The sequence below is a fragment of the Saccoglossus kowalevskii genome, chromosome 3 (genome assembly GCF_978046115.1).
Source record: "Saccoglossus kowalevskii chromosome 3, keSacKowa6.1, whole genome shotgun sequence".
Lineage (NCBI taxonomy): Eukaryota > Metazoa > Hemichordata > Enteropneusta > Harrimaniidae > Saccoglossus > Saccoglossus kowalevskii.
The window spans coordinates 12,467,493-12,483,416 of NC_140643.1; the positions used below are offsets into that span (position 1 = coordinate 12,467,493).

The 15,924-nt window shown below is 33.9% G+C and overlaps 2 protein-coding genes across 3 annotated transcripts in view; one reads left to right on the forward strand and one right to left on the reverse strand.

The window, feature by feature from the left end:
- The window catches only part of LOC100367557 (solute carrier family 60 member 1-like), a 107,034-nt gene extending 101,385 nt beyond the window's left edge, over nucleotides 1-5,649 (forward strand). The window contains exon 10 of one of the 2 annotated variants that reach the window (XM_085496771.1): nucleotides 1,895-5,649. In XM_085496771.1, coding sequence (XP_085352897.1) covers nucleotides 1,895-2,067 — 173 coding nt within the window. In that variant the 3' untranslated portion in view covers nucleotides 2,068-5,649. The remainder of the gene's footprint in view (nucleotides 1-1,894) is intronic. The other variant, XM_085496772.1, reaches the window with a different exon arrangement.
- Nucleotides 5,650-8,235: 2,586 nt separating this feature from the next.
- LOC102805789 (short transient receptor potential channel 5-like) lies at nucleotides 8,236-15,012 on the reverse strand. Its single transcript, XM_006812388.1, has 9 exons — nucleotides 14,929-15,012; nucleotides 14,253-14,403; nucleotides 13,930-14,099; nucleotides 13,074-13,262; nucleotides 11,334-12,076; nucleotides 10,717-10,948; nucleotides 10,212-10,376; nucleotides 9,113-9,172; nucleotides 8,236-8,391 (listed from the first exon to the last, which is right to left on the reverse strand). The coding sequence occupies exons 1-9, from the start codon at nucleotides 15,010-15,012 to the stop codon at nucleotides 8,236-8,238; spliced, it is 1,950 nt and encodes a 649-aa protein (XP_006812451.1).
- Between the last annotated feature and the right edge of the window lie 912 nt (nucleotides 15,013-15,924).

Sequence of the window (15,924 nt, forward strand, 5' to 3'; positions counted from 1 at the left end):
ATCTGTCACAGTAACGCAGCGCAGCATAGTTACAGCGTGCCGTAATTTTGCGGTATTGCACTGGGTATTTTCATCCTACCATATTAGGAAACGTGAATTCCAAATATGGAACAATTTCGTGCATAAGCGTTCTCCAATGAATGCATGGTATATGAGATCTAAAAAATATATTATGTGACAAATTGACTACACAATTAAGCTATCTAAATTTCCAACAATCTGATTGGCTGAAACCTCCCCATTCATGACAGTCTTGGTTCAAATCACTTACATAATGGTAACATGATAGATATTTCACACAGACCACTCACACACCACCCTCTTTGCTTTATATGCGATAATAATTTGGTGACCATGATTTAACTAGTACTTATGAAATATTGACTCTATTTGATGCAATAAACAGTTGTTTGTTAAACAATACAGCTGAAAAGATTATGTTCATTATTATCATAATATGCTTTCAATAGAGCCAATACAGTGTGCATGTAATGCAGTGAACTGACATGAGCTTGACACCAGTATGACATACTGCCAATCTTTAGACAATATGCTGATATTAATATACACACTCCAGAAAAGTTGTAAGATGTCAGACATATTACAAACAATTGCAATACAAACCTCACTGTATCCATCTATTTGGAATTTACTATGTCTTGTTAGATAAAAGTTTGAAAATTTGAGCATGGTAAAACTGTCATGCTCATAGTTGCCTGGGGTGAACACTTGACCAGTTGACTTCTTCTGATGGTGGCACTCTTTGAGTAAATGGATATCCATGAATTTTTCTGATTTTCATGTGCCTTTCATGTGAGGATTGCTCATTGTTGGGATGAAAAACATCACCTTTTTTTAGCTCCGCTGTCGACTTTGTCGAGCGGAGCTTATCATATGAGTGATTGTCCGTCGTCCGTGTCAATGTTTTACTTTTTCGACTTCTTCTTGAAAACTACAAGCCTGAATGCTTTGATACTTGGTGTATATGTACCTTGGGTAGACCTCTCTTAGGTTTGTTCATTTCATGTTGATATCTTCAATTCTCTAATTTTGGTGAATATTTTTGTCATTTTTGGTAAAAAGTGATATTTTCGACTTCTTGTTAAAAACCGCAAGTCCAATTGATTTGATACTACATATATAGGTACTACAAGTGGACCTCTCTCAGATTTGTTCATTTCGTGATGATATCTTCAATTCTCTAATTTTGGTGAATATTTTTGTCATTTTTGGTAAAAAGTGATATTTTCGACTTCTTGTTAAAAACCGCAAGTTCGATTGCTTTGATACTACATATATAGATACTACATGTAGACCTTTCTCAGATTTGTTCATTTTGTGATGATATCTTCAATTCTCTATTTATTTTGTTGAATATTTTTGTAATTTTTGGTAAAAAGTGATATTTTCGACTTCTTGTTAAAAACTGGAAGTCCGATTGCTTTGATACTATTCATATTGTTCATTTTCTAATGATGTCTTCAGTTCTTTAATTGAAATGTGCATTGCTAACAGCGGAGCTATCTCAGCCGATAGGCTGCTTGTTTAAGTTAAGGTATAAAGTATTTCATTTCTATGTTTGAATTTGTGATATTCTTGTATTCCAATGTGGTAACCTCAAATATTTTATAAGTTTACAATTAATGTAAGAATTTTGAGAGACTATTTATGACAATCTTATCATACAAATTTAACAGAAATTGACTCCTTATCTGACTGATAGTGATACCAGCCAAGACAATGATCTGTTATCGTTGAGAACATGATTGTGGGTGGATACCTATGTACTCTAAACGGTCACCACCGAGGAGGGAAAAGAAATGTCGTGTATGCATGTACATGGTAGTTTACTAATATCAAAATAACTCTTGTTTCTTGTAATTGACTTCATCAGCTTCCTCTCTGTCCTTAACCTGGTGCCGTGCTTGTTGCTGTTTTGCATCCAGAGAAAGTCTTCTAGGAAAGGAAGTCAGTTATTACACTAGATTTAATGAAGATATTGATGCCATCAAACTAGTGCCGGTCAATGAACAGGTCCCACCACAGAAGACAAAGGAGATTCATTGATGTTTGGTTATGTACTCTCCTTATAAAGCATTGAATCTGATATATTTTTAGAATTCAAGACAAAAATAGGGAATACTATATTTTGTGTGCATTATCACATATATACATTACAATAGTAGAAATAAGTTGGATATTAAAAACGATGTATTTAAAGACAGTGGTGTTCCACAATGCCATGATACAATCACATGAATTGATTCATCCTTCACAAATGTTTCTTTACAGTGCCCAGCATATTAAGATGGTAGATTAATGCTAACCATATGTCTTGTAATTTGCATATACTTTATTGTTAAAACTATAATTTAATATTCATATACATGTATAATATATATCATTGTTATATATTATTTTAAACCATCATGTTGTCACACTTTCGTATTGTGCGGTTTGTATCTGGATGAGTGGCCGCCAACTAAGACCAGAAAACACTGAGAGAGTTCTATAAACACTCAGAGGATTTTTTTTGAAAACTATTGTTTCTAGGAATTCCTTCTTTTAGACCGAGATGGTTCTACCATGATGATATGTATTTTTGATCTCACGGTTAGAATGCAACATTTTTCTCAATTTTAAAAGAGACCTTTTTTTCTAGTTGCAAGGCACAGGACTTAAACCTGGTCTTCATAAATCATTTAAATCATAGAGTTATTACTCTATCGACAGAGTTAAGTTGGAGAGTTGTGGCCCGTGATTACACAGGACTCAAACCTGGTCTTCTTATATCATCTAAACCATAGAGTAATCACTCTTCCAATGGAGTTAAGTCGGCAAGTTGTGTGGCCCGTGATTACACATGCGTATATCTATTTTTTGTGCTGGTGTGATGACGATTATATTTACATAATATCATTTTTTGTACATAGTTATTTCTAGATAAAAGTTTATGTATATTGTGAAAGGATAATTGCTTATACATGTATATAGATATATAGATATAATATTATCACATACTTGTTAGATTTCAAGCATGTTATTCTAAATATAGACAGAGTTCATAGGTCACAGATTAAAAAAAAATCAAAATACACAGTACATTGGTTTATTTGTTTATTTATAAATAAAATGCTAGAAAGCTGAGCAAAATTGTGATGGCTGCCACAGAGGGCGCCATTATTTATAGAAAAATGAAAGTATTCAAGCGGCCAGGTTTTACTTACTACTCAGATTGTATTTATAAATTTAAAAATTAAGATGTGATCTCTTTTAACAATTCTGAGGACCGGACAAAGAATGTTGCTAAGATTCACATCACTATATGATGTATTTCTATGGGTTGTGTATGAGCTGCAGTGGAAAGTCAGTGAAAACAACAAGTTGAGAAAAACAGCACAAACTTAACTATGAAACAATCCTGAACAACTAAATTTATAAATGTTTCCTCATGTAAGGGTAATCTTGTTAAACTGTTCTGGAGAGTCCCAACTACTTGCCAAAAGCACAGTTTTTTTTGAGAATTTTCAACTGTTGTTTTTACCAGCTGTGGTTGGCAGGCAGTTAAAATGCTTGGATGTTCGCTGCTAAGAATTACATTAATATTTCGTTTGGTAGAATGTTCTAATTACAAAACTGTTTAACTTTTGGGGGGGAAATTTTTAGATTTTTTTAGTTGTTTACTTAATCTCTGGAGCAAACAATGATTTGAAATGCACATACCGGTAGTACTATTTTCCTATATCCCAACTTAATAATTAAATATTTACTTAGTTACAGAGAATTTCAAGTTGATTACAAATTTATTTATCCCTAGTCACTATCTTAACATATAAATATATCATAAACTAAAATTATTACAACACAACAGCATTCATTCGAAAAAACAGTAACATTTTTGTTCATGATAAATCTTAATGTATTCATCAACATACAGTTCCTACGAAAGATATTAACAATTACATCCATATTTCATTCTTAACCTTTTTGCAACCAGTTCCCCCTTTTCATCACAAATTCACAAAATGGTCCCCTTTATAGTCTGCTCTTTCCTTCAGAAGATTGAGACAAAAATAGCCAAATTGTTTTGAGTAAAATCTGAAAATTTACACAAATTGTGTCTGTTGGCTCCAAAGTTAGGGTTCATTTGCAGAAATATTGAACATAAACAAAAAAGTATTGAAAATTTGGGCCAGAAAGTCTGGTGGTGAGAAGATGAATATAGCACATCATTGAATAGACAAAACACACTACCATCTTTTAATTTTTGTGGCTTATGTTGTATATTATTGTATTTACCTACATACTATATTATATTATTTGTAAAAACACTATTATAACTTATTATGTTTGCTCTCTGTACACTATGAAGTCACATTCAGTCTTTATTTAAATTATTGTTGAATTGAAATGATTGTAAACTTAAATCTTTAATTCTTTATTTAATATTAGAGGTACAACTTTTGACAATGATCCTGTTTCATGGTTTCGTACAAGTGTTATTGCATTTACTTCTACATTCATGCTACATATTAAATTTAATAATTATATAATTATTCATTAATATAACAAGTGTTTTTTTGTTTTTTTAAGTTCATCAATTCCCATATTGAAGCGCGGTGGTCGTCGCGCAAGTTAAAATTGTATGTAACCAAACACATGCTGTGTACGTCGCTATGGGTCCCATATCAAACAGGACGTGACGCAGCATGACGTGATGACCACCGCCCTTTATGTCAATACATTTTGTTTTTGTGCCATCTACTATGTATTCATATTACATTTACAGGCATGTAAAATTTTCGATTTGGGTGCTGAAAAAAAAGAAAGTAATTATACATTTTCATTGGCCAAGGTTCATAACTACTGCTATATATAATTGAATATTCATTCAGTATGGTCGTTGTAAAGTATGTCATGTTTGGAAATTTTACATCCATCGTGAGTGAACATGTTTTATACACGTGTTCAAATATATCTATGTACGCATGGGTTTGTGTATGTATGTATGTTTAGATGGAGTTAGTAAAATTGTTTTTGATAATGATAATAAGATTACTTTCATATAGAAATGCTTCAAGCTAGCTAGGCAATTGTACATTTATGTATTGAAGTATAATTGTATCATAGTGACTTTTATATGCATGTATATATCTGTAAAATAATCTGATTCAAGCGTAAACTATCAAAGTAAATTTTGAACTTAGCATTCTTTGGTAATATGTATGAAAGCATCTTACATAATTCAATAGATGGGTTTAAAATGTGATTAGTTTCACAATATTAAATTGAGAATAAAGAAATTGCACTATATATTGTGGATGTGACCTATATGTACAAGATGATATTCTTTGAAATATTTAATAACTAAATGCTTATGAAAAGATTCTTATTATTTTGCTGGTATAGCGATTTTCCCATGTGTATTCTGAAAGAACATTTGACGGAAAGTAACCAAAACACCTGTGCTACACATCAATCAATAACCACAAAGCCAATCTTACCTGAAATATATAACATTATATAAAAAGTATTTTAGATTTCATCAGTTTATTAAATGCGCTTGAATGTCAAATGTATCTGTAAAGTTATTGTAAAGTATGGTGGAATATATTTATTAAACTTTCGTCATTCTGATTTTTGAAAGAGTGTTTATGCTTCATGGGTCATTATATATTGCATGTGTGTGTATGTATGTGTGTGTGTGTCTGTTCCACTGATATCTCAAGAACCAATTATCAGATTTCAATGAAACTTGGTATATAGATGCTCTGGGATATTGCTCAGACCTGATTAGTTTTTGGTTGAAATCTGTGCATACTATTTAACTAATTTGCATATTAATTGCAATTAACAGATTTTAAGCTTGTTTCTCATGTACTCATAAACAGATTTCAATGGAACTTTGTACATAGATGCTCTGGAATGATACACAGACCTGATTAGGTTTTAATTTAAATCTGTGTATATTAATTACACAAGTTTCATATTAATTAGCCACTTTTAAGCATTCTCACTTGTTTCGCATATACTATTAAACAGATTCCAATGAAACTTGGTACATAGTTACTCCAGGACCATACTCAGATGTGATAATTTTTTTGTTGGAATTCCATTCATATTAATTGCCTAATTGGCATATTAATTAGCAGATTTTAAGCATTCTCACTTATATCTCATATACTAATAAACAGATTTCAATGAAACTTGGTACATATTTACTCTAGGACTATACTCAGACGTGATACATTTTGTTGTTGGAATTCCATGCAAATTACTTGCCTAATTGGCATATTAATTAGCAGATTTTAAGCATTTTCACTTTTTTCTCAAGTACCATTAAACACATTTTAATGAAAAATGATACAATAGATACTTTTGGATAATGCACAAACCTGATTAGTTTTTGGTTGAAATCTGTGTCTATAAATGACCTAATTTGCATATAAATTATTATATTATACTATAATATTTTACTCTTCATCATTATCTCAACCACTCATCAGATTCAATGAAACTTTGTACATACACATGTAGATGCTTAGGAATAAGCCATATTCAGTTCAGGGTAAAATTGCTTACTAATTACCTAATTTGCATAAATTAACCAATTTATAGGGGTTCCACAGATATCTTGAGTACCACAAAGGTACTTTTGGATAATCAACAGACCTGATTACTTCAGGGTTGAAAATTCATGCGTATTAATTATCTGTTATTAGTTGCATGTGTTTTTCTTAATACAGTTATAAGTTTTATTACAATGAGAACAAATCAGTGTTCTTGACCTTTATGAGCTTGAACTACCCTTTTTAAAGGTTTTGTAAGAGTAAAAAATAACACAATAAGAAAAGTTTTCGTGAAATTGACACACCTTTATTGCTACTGAACATGTCAAAGTTTAGATAGCACAAAAACATGTACATGTTGACTAAATTCGTATATGATACGTTTCTACATGAAATCATCATACACAATTTCAAAAGTGAGTGTTGATTTCCTCAGTTATCGGGTTTTCGTTTTTTGGCTGTCTTATATAACATCTTCGGTGCAATGATGCTAACGTGCTATCCCACACCGATATATTGGTTAACTTTCAATCCTGTTCAAAGTTTGAGAGCTGGGTCTATGTCCCGGGAGGGGGGATCACTCTATATGCCGTTACTACCCAGTGGCGGATCCAGAGGGGGGCATGGGGGCCATGCCCCCCCAAACGCATGACGATTCGTATCACCTGGATTACGCATAGCTTCTCTACGATTTACGGTCCGTATATCTTAAGCGTAGCTTGGACCCCCTCCCCAATACATTTTGCTGGATCCGCCACTGTTACTATCCCATGTGCGTTCCAAATTTAGCGGGGAAAGGGGATGTTTTTCACCTTCTTAAGCGGGCCTGCGCGGGAGGCAAATAGGCCCCTTTAAAATGTCTGCAATAGGTTTCCAGGAATATACTCACAGGGTTACTGCGCCCGCTGTAGGCCCCCTCTTGCAACAACCACTCCCATACACCACCCTAGGCCAGAGCTTGTTTGATCACACCCTACTTGAGTGACAAAAAACGGCAGAGAATGCTCGTAATAGAAGTAGGATGTTCTCAAATATATGTCTGCAATAGGGGGTGTTTTTTTTCTTCCAAATGTCTTCTCTAGGGGTTGTACATTTACAATGCGCCCGCAATAGGGGGTATGGTTTTGCAATGTGCTGCTAGCCGTGATAGACGAAGCAAAATACCTTCCCGGACCCAAAACGCCGCGAAACCACGGCTAATGTGCTGCCAGCCCTCGGGGCCTATTATTTTTTAGCAAGAACGCACATGATGTAAGGTTTTAATATAGATTGACCCCCCCCCCCCCGTGGTCTATGTGAACCTTCTTGACCAGACAAAAAAGCTGAGTGGTTTACAGTTAAAAGTGGACGTTGGTCTTGTTGTATTGCACTTATACATACAATAATTTTATCAGGAAGATAACACTCACTTAATCTTGGTACATTATATGGAGTAAGCGGAATGTATTTAACTTACGGGGAATAATTTGTCATTTAAGATTACGATTGTTTTGAAAATATAAACTATTTAATTTACATTAAAAGTGATATCGCGTATTCCAACATACCAATACATGTGACCAGTATATAAACCTCTTCATACATTGTTCTCGTCCTCAATATCACACAAATATAAACCTCTTCATACATTGTTCTCGTCCTCAATATCACACAAATATAAACCTCTTCATACATTGTTCTCGTCCTCAATATCACACAAATAATTTGTATAATCTGTGCAGCTTTTCTTGGTACTCGGGTTCAGAATTCCAGTTTTGTTATACCTCCTATTTAATGCAGGATTGATCTTGTAAAGATAACGATCCACCAGCACTTGTATTACCTGTACGTATAAATAGCGTCAATAAAGTAATCACTAAAAATTTGCATGACTCATAATGTTGCACTGAAATTGTAAAAAGACGTTTTTTAAACAGTTACATCATAAAATGACGCCCTAGTTGCTGTACTACTTATACTTGTAGTTTGTTTGAAATTTGTCAATGGTTTGAAAAAGCAACTAGGTTTGCTCTTCTAGACCAATTATAAATAAAACTAAAAATTCAACGACGGCACTGAAATTGTGGCATAATCAAAACCCTTCTAAACATTGGCTTGACACTCTGTCTGTTGTCCTACATTTAAAAATAAAAATGAAGAACTGTTCTGTTGACGACTTCGTCAGCTCATCTCGAAAGATGTCACATGGGACCACACACTTCTTGTTGTCATTTTAATGGACCCGACACGTTTCAACAGAGGGGAAATGAGACGAGCATAAGCTAACTTTTCTATTGCAGCATATCTAAATCATATTCAAACGATCAAGACTCATTCTCAAACATCTATTGGGTGAAGTAATTTCGAAATATCGAAGAATATAAGTTTGTATTTATATTGTATACACACAAAATGTATTCCACTGTTAATTAATTAATTAATTAATGTATATAATTATGGAACATTGACTGCCAAACATAAGGTATAATGATAAAAACGGAAGCAAATATTTGTTTTAATAAAAACCATGGTTCACTTGAAAATAATTGAGGGTATTTACATACTTTGTCGTACGTCAGACCATCTGTTTGTTGCTTCGCCGAATTGGTGTTACTTGCCGTCCTCTGCAAAAGATGGGATGTGAATATGCTCAAAACAATTATACATTCATTAACATTAATTTAGTGAATTCAATATTCTTACCACACAACCAAATTTACAAAAAAAAATCCCACAAAAAAAAAACAACATGCTAAATTGTTCACAAATTATTTTGTGCAGATTAGTTCAAAACAAGTGTTAGACATTCAATCATACACTCAATATATGCATGTATTAAATATTTCTGAGTAAACGGCAGCGAATATACCTAAGGCCCATGCTAATATCAGTAAATCATTATGCAAATAAACTAATTTATATGTACATATTAAACAAAATGTCGACATTCAACTACACACACATTAGCACGTATCAACTTTTAATTAATCTAGCGGACATAAAATGAACAAAAAGATAAGTAAAAGGTATTAATTAATCATAGGTGGTACAAGCATAAGCAGGTATAATGTTTATAATAAAATTTGTACCAAATTTAATTCCAATCCACCCAGTATTTCTAAAGAAACATTTCACACACATATACTTACAACACATTTGCACAATGCACTCTCGGAGCCACAACACAAACTACTTTTCTAATGTAAAACACAAAATAATTTCAGGAACAGCATCAGACATATTGAGTAGCAGTGTGTAAATAATGAAGTGTGGAAGGTGGATGTGTGAATTTATATGGATTGTCGGCTGTATTCTAGTGTGTTCACTTAGCCATTGGGGAATACCTTAGTAAATGGTAATAGAAGGACGTTTATTAGTTGTCACTGATATGCTACCAGTAAGCAAGCTAAAAATACAAAGTTTGCTTTGATGTCGTATATAGATGTAGGAATGGCACTAATGGTAAACATGAATGAGAACTCGTACTCACGGTGATAAATATGTAGCAAAGACATGTTGATATAATTGCATTGTAAGAATAGTATGTGAATTTTACAATATTATTCAATCTTAACGTCACCGTTATAATAATGTGACATCTGATAAATCGTCTGGCTTTTCTCAAGTATCCGTAAAAGTGAACTCCTTTAAAACTGTTCGTACCTTGTTACCACGTGGGCTTCTTCGAAATGAACACACTCTCAAACACATCTGTACCAAACAGTAGCCCGTTGGTATTAAATTTAATGGTGGCGGGAGTGTTGGTGCCGAAAAATAATGTAACCACATTTTTGTTCGCTTGAATTTCCACTCAATATCGACTCGCTCCTAGTGAATGAATAACAACATCTTGTACTAGTCACTAGTTGATAGTAATTACCCATCATTCTAGAATTAAGCAATATTGTATGTGCAATTATAATACAAACTATATTTTGTCGGCCAATATCTTGTCTTTTGTTCTACCTTATCACATTCAAAATGTAGTCATGAATATTCATAAGCTGAGTATGCATCATAACGTCTTTCATTGCGATATCGTTAATGTGTGAATGTTGTACTAAACAATAAAAAAAGTTCGAAACGTGACGTGTCGGAAGTCAGATAATGCACTCATGTCGTGCATTCATATATTTGACTTCCATTCGGCACGAATTACTAAACTCACCTGTAGTCTAGCATATGTATCAGACATCATTGCAATACAAAGGTTTACTAATACTAAAATGGAAATCAGACAGAATACTGCATAAAGAGTAAATCCAAGCGTAGAATACACCTCAGAAGCATCCTGGTTAAACTTTGCACTAACGTTGAATTCCAATGACACTTCTAGAGAGCTATCGGAAACAGTACTACCAAACACACTACCAAGTAGTGATGTAATCGTTGTCTCTAGGCTATAGGTAGAATTGAAATAAATGAAATTATTATTTGTAACAAAATACATCATTTTCAACATCAATATCACCTACAAATCGACACATACCACTCACTGTTAAAATTGAGACATCTGCGAAATGCCAAGGAATGTGTTTCCCTTGTCAGGCAACTTTTCAAATGAAAAAATCGAATAGGTTGATGAACGAAAATCAAATCTCAGAAATCCAACCAATTTATTTAAGCCACGCCGACCCTATTTCCAGTTTATTGACTTCAACTGTGCGTTTCCTGTGTCATATTGTGGGGAGAGGAGAGTGAGTGAGGCTAGCGCATTTTTCGAAAGGGTTATACTAGTATTTGAAGTACAGTATTTAAAAACACCGTTTTCCCCCAAATACTCACCTCGTAAAAGAGCCGTCCGTTCCAGTATCATTATATAAATTGTATAATCCAAATACAAACGTAATACACACAATTAGAAAGATACAAATGAAACGTGCGACATCAGTTGCCATATTGGAGAAATGGAACAGCATAGGTCCAACAAACTCCACTAAAAACAAGTTCTCCATATAACGGATACAGGCAAAGACACATATAATTGAATACCAGCAATCGATGAATACTGGTAAGATCGTGTATCTGTATGTGGCTGTTCCTACGAATTTAGCCTGAATACATGTGATCGCCAAGAACGACATCTTTATAACTATGTCGAAAATATTCACAATATCACTGAAGTAATTATGAGTTCCGATTTGGTAGCATTGTAGAACTTCTTCATATAATAATGCAAGTATCCATATGAATATAACCGATATTGCTATGTAAAACATTAAATCAACATCAACTGTGGGATCTAACGAGTGCAAAAGATCGAACACAATCATAGAAATAAGAAACACGGCATGTGCAAATGCACGCATTATAAATCTTCCTTTTGGGTTGTTTATCAGTTGACTGATCGGACAGCATGGAGCGAAAATGTAGATAATACCAAAGGGTATTTGTAACACCCCGAACACCATGATACAGTACGACCAATATAGTATAGACCACCAGACCCCATCCCTTTGTGACCATGTAGGCTGACCCATTTCCCATCCGTTCTTCAACACGTCTTGGCTGTAGTAATGTCCTATAAACTACATAAAAAGTAACGTGATTAAACAATATCTAATAGACATATAAGTCTTGCGTCTACCCTAGAATTCAAACACTATCAAATCATCGAACTTCATTTATTGAATATTCGTAGACAAGAAATAAATCTTAATAATGATATTTTTTTTAATTCGACGCGCCCCATTGAACGGTTACATGCAGTGGAATCAAGAATAGATGGATGCGTAGATACAAGTGGAAGTCAGTCAAGGAATAATAAAACTGAACGATAATATATGAGGTGGCTATCGCCACATTAATATTGTAACACTTCCATGGTGTAACAGAGAGATCATTGTCCTGCTCAGAAACAGCCGAGCATAGTTATAGTTATGCCCACGTAATGACGTAATTGATCAGACCATACGAAGCATGCTGTTGTGAACACTGTGTTGTAAATGATGTCGCTATGGTAACAATGTCTTGAATTATTATATATTTCGTAGTGCCGGTAACCCAGATCATGTAACAAATTGCTATATGTTATTCAGCTTCGCACTGGTGATTTCTACATGCCGACTTTGATTTATCTAATACATATAAATGAAATGTATTTCACTTTCAGTTCACGGTTGGAGAAATGTTGCGGTCAAATATTGCAGTGCTGAACTGTGAAATAAAAAAACAACAACTCCTGAATAGGTTGTTTTCTGTTCACTGTGAGATCTCGCGTATTACGTGAAAGGCGTGGGCCGCGCGTCAGCCGCAAAACATGATCGATTTGATTTGGAATTTGAATATCATTTGTAAAGCTCAATGTCGGAATATTAATCTTTGAGAGGGAAATGTAGTGTTGAGATACCCCTACTTCATTAAAATTTACCATCATTAAATGTGTATTGCACATGAATGGGCGTGGAAAATACCCGACAAATATTTTCCCGTCCGTCGAATCCTATGACTTTTGTTTGTCCTGTTTTTACGTTGCATTTCACGCGTAACGTGGGATCTCGCAGTGAACGGCAAATGGACTATCACCTCTTTTTGATCACTTTCAATGGCCCGTACAGCCAAATGATACTGGTCAACATCCAATATATTACTCAATGGTCTATTTTTACATGGCTTTCCTTTCAGTAAAATTGACACCTCTTCCGAATTATAACAGCATTCCAGTATTTCAACGGCAAATAATTTCAACTGCTGAACCAATGTCGAGTAGTATATCTAGAATGAAATGACAGTTTTTATTTTCTTAAAATGTGTTTAAGATTTTTAATTCCCACATTGTCCTATTTCTAAATGGCAGTATTTCGAAAGCGTCACATTCGTCGCGTTCTAATTTTGTTTAAATAAAACCAAACAATGTATTTAACATTGCAGGTTGCAGGTGTCGCGTAGAACCCTTTAATTCAAACAATAGGCGTTACGCAAATGTGACGTTTTAAATATAATTGAAAATTGAACTTATTGTTTAAATATTGTCACATCGGCTGACCAGTGTCAACGGGCACATATAAAACACGTTTAGACGCACACCAAACATACTGGCAATACTCCAATATTGTTTATACCTGTAATTGACAATAAACTTTTACAAATCGAATTTATGTTTACGTGTACTCGATTAACATTTGCACATCAATACGTGACCCTAAGGCGAAGTATTCGCAGAATATTTCGAACATTAATAATGTTGTTAACTTGGAAACAGTCGTTCAATGAGCCAACCACATAGTGTCTCTGTCGCCCAACTGTTTAAGCGTCTGTAAACCACCACGAACTCGCTAGGTACGTGGTATGTATGTATAGGTAGATTGATGGTTTGAAAGCGACTGACACTTAAATCTATGTAGCGGCATGGAACATAACAAATCATATTATTTTCTCATACTTTAGAAGTGTTCTTCACTGCGTGGCTATTCATCAGCTTCGACATCTCTTTGCATAGTTCAAACACCCTTGTTAACGGATCGTCCTTAGTGAATATTATATAGGGAGGACTACATAGTGACTTGTACACATCAATTCGTGTTCGACCTGTTAAGATATCTTCTTTGAAACCTGTTGAATTTACAACAAAAATCCTTAAAATTGGAAAACTTAATTTATATCTGACAAATATTCTTTGTCGCTTACATCATAAATATAATTGTATTGTGCAAACCACCTTTATATACATAACTATATAAAGGCAATCAAACCTTCTACTCTTACCTCCAGGGAAAGCGGGATTTGAAAGTAGCGGAGATCCGTGCTCAAGTAATAGTTTCACCATTGCATAGTCGTTATTCTCCGCTGCTAGTTGCAGAATGGGTTTTATTAATCCATTGCGCTCTAATCGCAAATCTGTGTTTACACCTCTTTCCTGTACGCCACAAAATATACAAATAATACATTACATAGCTACCTTAATATTTATACTACACGCCAACAGTGTAAATTATCTACAGAAACACCGTAAAATGTGTGGTGTATGTGTTATCCGTGTCCGCGGCATTATGTATGATCACGACAGTAACATGTAACCTCGTTTTAAGGCTTGATCAATACTCGTACGGTCACTGTCTAGTGTATACAACCAACTTAGCCGTCCGAATAAACCTTTCTCAGGATTTTGTGACAAATATTAACAGGTCATGCAGTGATGTTATAGAGTACGATTTTAGTTATCATTTAATGTGTTATTTTAATCTTAGTTAAGACTAGACGAGGTAATATCCGCCGAATGGCCATCACCATTGCTAAAAACGTTAAACCAAATTCAGTTGAATTGAACATAAACATACCTGACCCGCATTTACTTGAACTATTATCTGTATATTATTATTATTGAAAAAAAACACGTCACAACTATTAAACGACAACATACGTGAACATGACAATTACTTACTGTCAGCAATTGTACTGCGGCGTTAGCATCACTCCTTAATACCGCTTCAATTAATAGTTTTCCGATGTCTTCTTCGTCCGCCATGACGTCATCAGTAATATGCCGTTACTACAACTACGAGTATCAACAGTTGAATTGAAAACAGTCTGGAAATAAAATCCATTTAAATTGATTTCTGAATTAATATTGTTTGAACAATTATATTTGTAAGACTGTAAGATCATTAAGTTTCCATTAATTTGTATTTTGTTTCAATGTTTCGATATTTTGAGCGTGTTCGCTGGATTTAAACTTCAATTTTTAAAATGAAACATTGAGTTCTGTTTTGATTTGACATGTATTCGTGCATTTAATTACGAAATTCCAGTTATCAGCAAAATTAAAACCTAGTAAAAATAATAAGTTCACATTATTAAGCCTATTCTTTTTGGTTTTTGCCTATAATGAATGTGTGCTGCAAAATATCTCGTGTCGCAATAACGTTTTCACGATTAAAAAAAAAATGATTATGGATACATCAATGAAATTACATGATCAAAAACAGACTGAAAGTTAAAAAATGGTCTATACCTCAGAGCTTCGCGATTTACATAACTTACGCTGTGAAAGGCGAAACGTTATTCTACTGCTCCATGACTTGTGTCGTTACTACCATTGCAAGTATAGTAATCGGTAAATTTAGAAACATATGTTAATTTTTATTTATCGTGTGTTATTATTGTGCGCGTGAGATGGGAATGCCAGGTAGGCGAATAACTCAGAATAACTTCAGAATATGATAACTTCAATGTACATGTCATTGCAGAGAATACAGCAGTAAACTTCATATAGTGCGACTTTAGTATATTTATTCACACAATTTACGATATAATTTTATCGTCGATTACCGGTGTCGTCTGATGATATGATATATTGATTTTGTTTCCGGTTGATAGAAAATGCTTGCCAGTATTCAATCTCTACCTCCGTAAATTATGAATAATACTAATGGTAGTG

Coding starts and splice junctions, on each gene's coding strand:
- LOC102805789 (XM_006812388.1), bottom strand. CDS start 15,012: ATGGCGGACGAAGAAGACATCGGAAAACTATTAATTGAAGCGGTATTA. Junction 14,404..14,928: donor CCGCAGTACAATTGCTGACA/GTAAGTAATTGT, acceptor TGTGGCGTACAG/GAAAGAGGTGTAAACACAGA. Junction 14,100..14,252: donor AAATCCCGCTTTCCCTGGAG/GTAAGAGTAGAA, acceptor TAAATTCAACAG/GTTTCAAAGAAGATATCTTA.